The 10,028-nt window shown below is 35.1% G+C and overlaps 1 protein-coding gene across 3 annotated transcripts in view; it reads right to left on the reverse strand.

The window, feature by feature from the left end:
• Nucleotides 1-2,338: 2,338 nt before the first annotated feature.
• Nucleotides 2,339-10,028, reverse strand: part of cdh8 (cadherin 8) — a 128,866-nt gene continuing 121,176 nt past the window's right edge. For all 3 annotated transcript variants that reach the window (XM_051716583.1, XM_051716595.1, XM_051716603.1), the window contains 2 exons: nt 4,702-4,953; nt 2,339-4,507 (listed from right to left, as the gene is read on the reverse strand). In XM_051716583.1, the coding sequence (XP_051572543.1) occupies nt 4,014-4,507; nt 4,702-4,953 (746 nt within the window). In that variant the 3' untranslated portion in view covers nt 2,339-4,013. The remainder of the gene's footprint in view (nt 4,508-4,701; nt 4,954-10,028) is intronic.

The raw sequence follows: 10,028 nt of genomic DNA on the forward strand, positions 1-10,028 counted from the left end.
GTGTGACAGAGTGGTCATATGGTGCCTGTGTATTTCCACTGCTCCAGTGATCTGTGAGAGAGGCAGAGTAATGGCCTGTTCCAAATTGCTTGACTTCCATAAAGATGTCCTTTTAATGGGGACATATGCCATTTTCTAATTTATTACGTAGTCTTCATAGAAAATGGTATGAATGAAGTTGCAGAATGTACATCTGAAGACATACAGTATTACCCACTTAAATTAAATGATTTTTAATTGACCGGCCTGGTCCACATGAGTAGAAAAACAAAAACAAAATAAAAAACAGAGCAAAGCAGAGCACCATTGTTTTTTTAAGTATGTAGAGCCCTTGCTTGCACTGACAGAATTGTCATTCTACTTGCAACATATTTTGTGAAATGCAAACATGTTTCCAAGCAATGCAAGGCTTTTAGTTTACTGAAAAAAATAAAAAAATAAATACATTTTATATACACTACCGGTATATAAAGTTTTGAAACACTTGACTGAAATGTTTCTCGTGATCTGAAGGTGTATGCTTAAATGTTTGAAATTAGTTTTGTAGACAAAAATATAATTGTGCCACCATATTAATTTATTTCATTATAAAAGTACATTTAATAAAAAAATAAAAAGTTTTTGAAATTGATGACTTGGACCAAATAATAAAGAAAAGTAGCCAATAAGTGTCCAACATAGATGGGAACTCCTTCAATACTGTTTAAAAAGCATCCCAGGGTGATACCACAAGAAGTTGGTTGAGAAAATGTCAAGAGTACATGTCTGCAAATTCTAGGTAAAGGGTGACTACTTTGAAGATGCTCAAATATAACACAGTTTTAATTTATTTTGGATTTTGTTTAGTCACAACATAATTCCCATAGTTCCATTTATGTTATTCCATAGTTTTGATGACTTTACTATTATTCTAAATGTGAAAAAAAAAAAGAAATATATATATATATATAAAATAAAGAATGAGTAAGTGTTTCAAAACTTTTGACCGGTAGTGTATGTGTGTGTGTATATATATATATATATATATATATTCTTTCTCTTTTGTTGTCTTATCATATATCAATATAACCTCCTTAAAACTACACATTTACTTAATATAGATTTCTCTGAAAACTAGATGTAATATAATTGTGTTTCATAAGTAACTATGACTTGTTGTAAGGATGTTTAAACAGTTTTACTGGAAAACAAGACAAAAATAATAATTAAGAAATAGATTTTTTTTTTTTTTTTTTGCAGTGTTTATACTTATTGTAACTTTCTCCCTTTTTTTAATTCTCCTTTTTTCCCCCAATACAATAATAAATAAAATAAAATAGAAATCTAATAATAATAATAATAATAATAATAATAATAATAATAATAAAAGGTCAATACAGTACTTAGGGCACTAACCAAAAGTCTTAACAACTTCATACTCTGACTATTATGTAATTGTTTAATTTAGTAATAAACCCCAAGCACCATTTGTTTTCTATGTAAAAAACAAATGCTCATATATATTTGTCTTTTTTATTCTGGTAGGCCAGTATTGTCTAAAGCTATTTCAGGACATTGTACTGTACAACCACAGTGGCATTCTAATATTTAGTTTTATATTATAATTCTAACCCAGAGCATAAAAGTAAAATAAATAAATAAATAAATACAATGTTTGTGCACAAATGTAATCTTTTATGGGTTTATGTTTTTTAAGTTGCTTTTAGTTCTAGTGTAACAAATGATAAATCAACTCTAGCACAGTAATTGACAAGATCAAGAGCTTTTGTTATTCATGAAAAGACTCTACTATCAGATAGGATTGAGGATAAATTCAAATCTTTCAAAAGGAGAGGGAAAAGAAGGGAGAGGATTACGGAGCATAAGCCTTCACTTTGTTGGAAAACACTGTGGGGGACAGATAATTAAAACTCAATCGGCAAAGGATTTCAGCAATTTTTTTTTTTTTTTTTTTTTTTAAATAAATCATGATATAAATCACGATATTGAGGGATTACCTGAAGACAGTCACAAAGAGATTAGGTAGCAGTAATAGGTAAAGGGATTAAAAAAGTATGGAAGGGAAATCACTACAGCCAGGAAGCACAGTAAGATCTTACAAACTAGGAAATTAAGGCATATAGTCTTAGTGATAACATTTCAGCACAATATTCCTCACCCTTACATAAACTTCTACTCATTTGTTTATGCCAAATGGGAGAAACATTTTTATGAAAACAAAAAAGAGAGACAGAGATCTTGTTTAACATGATCATGACCTCTGACATCCCTGGCATGACTTGAAGTATGGTGGTTAAGAAAAGTTACGCCCACAAGTATTTATAAAAATATATTTCACAAAGTAGGAAACAATACATGGATATCTTAGATTACAATACAGAGCATAGCTAATTAAACATACAAGTATATGAGCATTAAAGCACAGTAGAAAATATGATTTGCATGAAAGACTATTCTATATATACTATTCGTTCAAGAAAATTGCCATATATCGTATCAGTACAAACAGAGTATGCACGTAGCTCCGTTTTCGTTCAGACCACAATGTGCAATAGCTAACGTGCATAGACAAAACCTTCACTTCAAAGAAAAGCTAAGAAAATCAGCAATGACTCTATGTACATCTTTTTTTTTTCTTTTTTTTTCTTCTCTTATTTCATACAGTGCAGCACATTACGCATGTCTGTTTCTGTATCTCTTTATTCAACAGATTCTGATATGACCAGTTTTTGATTTTAAAACGGCAGGGGTCAAATATAAATATGAACTAAATGCTTCCAGCTATTGTGCTTAGAATGATCACTGATATCACTGTATATTATGCAAATATATACACACACAGTGTCAATATAATATTGACATCTTTCCTGGTCAAGAACAAGTTCTCACTGGTTTCACAGTTCAGTATAGTTAACAAATCTCTGTATCTCACTGTGTGAAGTTCAGTACAGCTTTTAAAATAAAAACAGCCTCACAATGAGTAATGTAGTGTGATGAAACACAGCTGAAGTGGAAAGACTTTAAATTAAAATGTTAAATAATAATAATAAAAAAAAATACAAATTATAATTCAATTAAAATTAATAAATAAATAAATACAAAAATCAACATAAAAAGTACAAATATACTCATACCTGCAGCACACAAAAGACAACTGGTGATGAATATTTATATACAGTATTTATATAAAACATACACAATAACGAAGAAACACCAACAATGTTGCAAAAAACATTTGAATACTACTTTGCTTTTGTAAAACGAAGGCCTCATTGTTTCCACAATTCTCTTGTTGTCCTCAACTCAGTCTCACACAGTCTAACTGAGTGTGAACCACACTTAAAGCATGTGAATAGAAAGGGTTGTATAAAGCAAGCTGCGAGGCTTTTCCAGTTTGCTCAATTAATCTGGCCATGAAGTATCAAAAGGCCAACATTACCTCAGCAGGCAGATCCTAAAGCCAGTGTAATGCATGTTCATTGAGCTCGCATCTGTTAAATCACACATACATTCATAAGTAATGTAGACCATATATTGCTATTTAGTTGACCTTCTTCTATAAATGTTCCTTTATCTGATTGGCTGAATGACGGCAAAAGATCTGTGTTTGCTGGGGAGTGGTGTCATTTTGAGGCCTCTGCAGTTATTTTCTCTAGAGCAGCCATGCTCGGCTACAGTGTGTCCAAAAGTCTTCTTTCCATCCAGTCTTGTCAAGTGACTACCAATGCCTCTGGCGGTCACAGTTAACAACAAATACCCAAAATACTGCTAGTCACTCAGTGATGGTAATCTAAACTCACACTCCACAAGAATCATTGACCTCCTACTATAGACACTGTTAAGTTCTGACATTACAATGCACACTGATGTGGTAGATGACTAATGCTATTAGGTCTCTCTAACAAGTTTTAAACAAGGTGCCCCAACCCCAGCAGTGTCTAACATCTGGTAATCCCCGTAGCGTAATACACAAGTTATGTGGACAAAAGCAAAATGTCCGTGGTGGTTGGAGGTCAAGTCTCTTTGTCACTCTCACCCACAGAATAGAGCTCTCCCAGTCTTCTGAAGCGTGGACCCCACTCCCTAAGGTAGTCATAGTTCTGGTCAGAGTCCGAGGAGGCTGTTTCGAGGGAACTCAGTGAGCCCGCGATTGAGCCCCTGCCCTCGTAGCCGTAGATCTGGATGGAGTCGTATGGTGGAGCTGTGGGGTCATTGTCTGCCTCGTGAAGCCGTACATTGATGAATTCATCGACATCTACTCCGTTTGGACCAGAGTTCTGCCCCTGTCTGGGCATGAACTGCAGGTCAGGCTTGATGTCTTTCCTGGGCAGATAGCCGTTGATGCCATCTGGGTTCTGCAGGGTGGCGATGTCAAAGGCCTCTGTGTCCTCCTCTCCACCTCCCTCGTCATCGTAGCGAATTATATTTTCCCTCACATCCTCGTCATCTTTGATGATGAGAGGCTCATTTTTGTGTCTCCTCAATGTCACGAATAAGACCACGATGACTGTAAAGCACAAATACATGAACTTAGTAATCTCTACCTTTGCCTCGCACTCTCTGTACGTGTATTTTTTCTATTCCATTCATCCTTTCAGATATGTATTTTTTTTTCTAAGCACAGTTTCAATTCATATTTTACATGCAAATCACAAAATGGAATTCATATGAAGGACTCAAAGAGGCAGCTAAATGACCTACCCAGTAGTAGTATTATACAAGCTAGAATAGCAATCAGAGCTCCCATACTGAGACCAATGGGTAGAACAAAGGCCTCAACGTTACAGGACTGCACAATTCCTTCCCTGCTACAGCCACACACTCGGACAGTTAAAGTATTTGTGCTGCTCATTGGAGGTTCTCCGTCATCAGTCACAACGATGGGCAGTAGGTATGTCTCCTGTTTCTGTCGCCGAAAGGAATCGTGCTTGGCAAGAACACTGATTGAGTTATCTATGGAGAGATAAAGTTTGGCTGTGATGTGATTTGTGAAAGAAAATGGTAGGCTTATAATACATTATTACATTTATATCCAAACACAGACAGTGTCTTTCACATACTTAGATAGACATATAAATCAGATCAATTAAATGTGAAGATATTCATCTCTGCTGTCAATCTCTTGGAAAGTCTACAGCAGAAGTGGAAGGGAACTGAAGAAGTGTGCTAGGGAGGCAGAAAGTCAGAAAAAGAAACAGAGCAAAGTGCCGATGCTTTACTGATGGCTCTTTTAAGAAGCTGTAACTTCATTCTCTGCTCTCTTTATACCCCACAGCATATTTTTAACCTCTCCACTCTCTCTCAAGAAGTACCTTCAGTTGATACACAATAAAATGTGTCTCTAAAAAGCCTTCACATTCAGCTATATATATATATATATATATATATATATATATATATATATATATATATATATATATATATATCTGAATGGATGGACCTTTTGAAACACTTGACTGAAATGTTTCTCATGATCTTAAAAATCTTTTGATCTGAAGGCGTATGCTTAAATGTTTGAAATTAGTTTTGTAGACAAAAATATAATTGTGCCACCATATTAATTTAGTTCATTATAAAACAAAAATGTAATAAAAAAAAAAAAAAACAATGTGATGACTTGGACCAAATAATAAAGAAAAGTAGCCAATAAGTGCCCAACATAGATGGGAACTCCCAGGGTGATACCTCAAGAAGTTGGTTGAGAAAATGTCTGCAAATTCAAGGCAAAGGGTAACTACTTTGAAGATGCTCAAATATAACACAGTTTTGATTTATTTTGGATTTTGTTTAGTCACAACATAATTCCCATAGTTCCATTTATGTGATTCCATAGTTGTGATGACTTTACTATTATTCTAAAATGTAAAAAAAAAAAAAACAAAAAAAAAAACTTATAATAAAGAATGAGTGTGTTTCAAATCTTTTGACCGGTAGTGTATATATAAATGAAAGCAAATAAAAACAGCCACTGAGTGAAAGGTTAAGAGTGAAACACCTTAATAACTGAGACAGTGAAACAACAAAGTAACTGAGCTTTGAAAAAGGCATTTTTTACTACTTAATAGAATATTAGCAGCAACCATGGGGGTGGTAATATATTTATTTATTTATTTATTACTTCCCAATAAGGTGAACAACAGGAAGTTCATAATTTAAAACAATGAAATGAAAGGACATCACAGAGCTCACTGGAACAAACATTGGTAAACTGAATAGGGTTGGAATTTAATTTCCGCTCATAAACATGATAATGAAAAATTTAAATATGGCTTTCTTTTTGTTTCCCTGAGATCACAAAGCAATTATGTGCAAATGCTGTGAGCTGATTTATCAACCTAATTAAAGTTCCATATTTTTTGTATGTGTCATTATGTGTGAAATACATTATCCACTGAACTAACCTGTCTTATTTCAACAATTAATATTTGCACTTCATTCAAAGCATTGCTGATCTGACTACATTTTGACTTTCTATGCATTGCTGTGATCAAATTAAACTTTTATATGTTTGCGTGTATTCAAGCACATACTATTCAAAATATATCCACATATCACACTAGTCACATTATAGCTAAATATAGGCTAATATTATCTAAAACACCATGGGTTGTGGCAGCATACTGAGCAAATAAGCACCCATGCATGTTCCCCAACATGAGGAAAACATAATAATGTTATATAATAATGTTAATGTGCACCTATTATGATTTTTATACATGCCTAATTTTGTTTTAAAGTTCTCATACAATAGATTTACATGCATCCAAGGTCAAAAAACACTTTAATTTGCTCATAATTTTAATTGCAGCATTACCTTTTTTTCCCAGTGTCTCAAACAACTCCTTCAATGATCCGTTCTAAAGGATTCATTCTAAACTCCTCCTTTCAGAGAGCCTACTCTGCTCTGATTGGTCAGATGTCCCAGTCTGTTGTGATTGGTCTACCGCTTACAGCACGTGTCGGAAAGGAAACGCCCACTACCATATCCGAGTTTCAGCTCCGTCTGAAAACATTTCTGTTTTACCTCACCAATTTGAGCCCAAGTCTGATAGTGATACATCGGAAGATCAGCCCGAACCACCATCGCAAGCACGACGAGAACAGGACATTTCTCAGTGGTAAGTTTATATGTAGTTTGACAATAACGTGAGTCAGCTGGTTAGCAGAGGCTAACAGCTAACAGGCTAACAGCCTGCACTGGCTGCACATGTAAACAGACCAGAGGCGGGTTTTTTGTTACCAAATTACGTAGGTTAGTACAGGAAGTAACTGTGGAATTACTAACGACTCGTTTCAGGTGTTCAGAATTGGTTCTTTCTTTAGGGTGTCAATAACTCCATATTTTGTGCACTTTGATTTTTGAAACTTTGCAGACTTTTTTACATTCACAAACAGCTATATAACACACTACATGAAAGGTAATATTTGAAAAACCATAATAGGTGCTCTTTAAAGCTGACAAAATATTAAACATCCTTAAAACAAGATACATTCACATGAAAATCTAAATTGTGTGATAATATGACATTTAGATAGAGAATCAAGAATTAACAATGTGACAAGATGAGTTTGCAGGTTGGTGTATGAAACCGGTGCAACTGTGCAAACTGAACGATTAGAAATGGCGATGTTTATTATGATGAAATTTCTCTATATGTAGCCTTGAATAGGCTTCATTCACGCTGTCAAACCATAACATTACATACTTGTAACTGAAAATACATTGTTTAGGCTATATGAAAGATGCATATACACAATTTATCATGTAGTCATGGCTTAAATAAATAATCTATGTCCTTTGCAAAATTTTAAGCAGCCTCCAGAGTTGTAGCTGGGCACTGCTGACAGACACCAAGTGGCTCCAGTGTGTGTACATTCATAGAAAACAATTGTTTAGAATCTTAGAATTAGATGTGTCAGGTGTGTGACCCCCATAACAGTATGTTGGCTTAAAAATATATATATTTTTTTTATTAAAGATTAATTATAATTTCTGAAAACAATTGTTCTGAAACAGAGCATGTGAGCAGAGTGGAGCGGGAGTGAAGCGATCAGAATTTCAGTGGAGCGAGGAGCGTGCTTCACGAGACTGCGCTCAGCCCCGTTCCAGCCACTCAAAAGGCGCTCACTTTCCGCTCCAAAGAGAATGTGCTACATTTCGTGTGTGGCCACATTAATAGGCTATGTGTGTGCTTCTACACTGACAAATATCTGGTGTTGGCGGCTGTATTAGGTCCAAGATTTTAAACAGAGTGGATTATCAGAAATGAGGCAGTGTTTAAACTCAGTGTGATTCGCGAGCTGTTGGTGACAGGTGTGATTACAACAACAGACTACAGCAGGGGTGTCAAACATATGGCCCGGGGGCCGGATCCAGCCTGCCAAGGAGTCATCTCTGGCCCGCGAGATGATATGCGGAAAACATTCATGTTGATTTAGTCTGTAACTTGGGTAAGATGTATTCATACTATTATTGTATTAGCAACAGCAGAACAGTTAAAAATTTACATTTGTGGTGTTGCATGTAGCTATGTTATAGCTTGTATGATCAGTGGAATTTCTTTTAATTATGCGGGACATTCAGCGCTCACAGACTCACGCATATCAGCGAACGCCACACATGTCTGAGGGTGACACAAGTTCCATGGCCATGAAGTTTCTCTCACGGATAAATATTAGATGTAATAACTTTTGCATTGTTTCCATCCCATTGAATTAATTTTAAGCAGGTTTCAGTTCATTGCCATTTATGTTCGGTTTCAGATGGTTTATTGAGGCTAAAGCTCCAGCCAAAGTGCGAGCGGTTCTCTCATTTTCTTATAAATATTATTGCTTGATTCCCTTCAACTATTTGTGTGTGTATTTGCGATGTAACCTCTGGTTAATGGAATTAATAAATTCCATGTTTTTCCTTTTGTTCAGAGTAAAATTAGCACCCACCAACCTGGCAAATGTGGATATTTTATGTGCAGTGGTGGGTTATTTCTGTGGCGGGCGACTTATAAAAATCTTGGAGTGACCTGTGACAAGAAATGCTGTCAGACACAAAGACACGCATTTGAAGAAACACACTTGATTATATTTTGAAGAACAGATGAAAGAATAAAGCCGTTGATGCACGTATCTGATTCGCTGTGTATTCAGAGGCACTCTTCCGCCCATAAGCACAACGTTTCTCATGGAACACGCGCATGCAGAGTGCTCACTGTTTCTGCTGTTTCAGTCATCTGAAAATAGTTGCTGCAAGAACAGTGTTGTCCATGAGAATGCTGCAAATGATTTCAGACCATCTCAGGAGGTGCTCTAAGTTTAGATCGCTTGATTTCCACAAAGCAGTTCACGTTTACACGCATTGTGAATGCAACATTGCTTAATTCCAAACATTTGTGACTGAATACATAATTATACAAAGCAAATGCCATGAAGCAGCATTAATGAATTGTCATGTGTGTCATCATAATTCACTACAGCTTCAGAAGTGGTGTTTTATATACCTTTATGAATAACCAAAGGAGCTGGTAAAAAAAAATCAATGTGGCTGGTGAAATTGGGCATTCACAGCCACTGTGGCTGGTGGGCAATTTTTTTTTTTTTTTTTGTAAATTGTTACCCCAGTGTTAGCTATGAAAACAGCATCTTTCTATTTTCCTGCTCCAATTTTCATTGTTCCACCACTGAACTACCAGCATCGCTAAACAAATTATATTTTACCCAAGTTATGAGATTGTAGTCTGAATTGAATGTGGTGACATAAAAAAGTGTGCACTGTGAAAGTTGCGTTGTGTTCGCTGGCTGTTCTCAATAACAAACACAGTGACTGGTTTAGTCCCATTCATGACTAAATGACTCTTATGAGCCAGTACTTTTAAAACAGTGATTCCCCATATCACGAGTCCTCGTTTTGTACAAAGTTGATAAAATATGATAATATATGATAACATTTTGTTAAAGTAATAATTTTAATACATAATTTGAAAAGTTATTTAAACAAAGTAAATTATATATATATATAATTTATATATATAAAC

The sequence above is a fragment of the Myxocyprinus asiaticus genome, chromosome 2 (assembly GCF_019703515.2).
Source record: "Myxocyprinus asiaticus isolate MX2 ecotype Aquarium Trade chromosome 2, UBuf_Myxa_2, whole genome shotgun sequence".
In the NCBI taxonomy this organism is placed as follows: Eukaryota; Metazoa; Chordata; class Actinopteri; order Cypriniformes; family Catostomidae; genus Myxocyprinus; species Myxocyprinus asiaticus.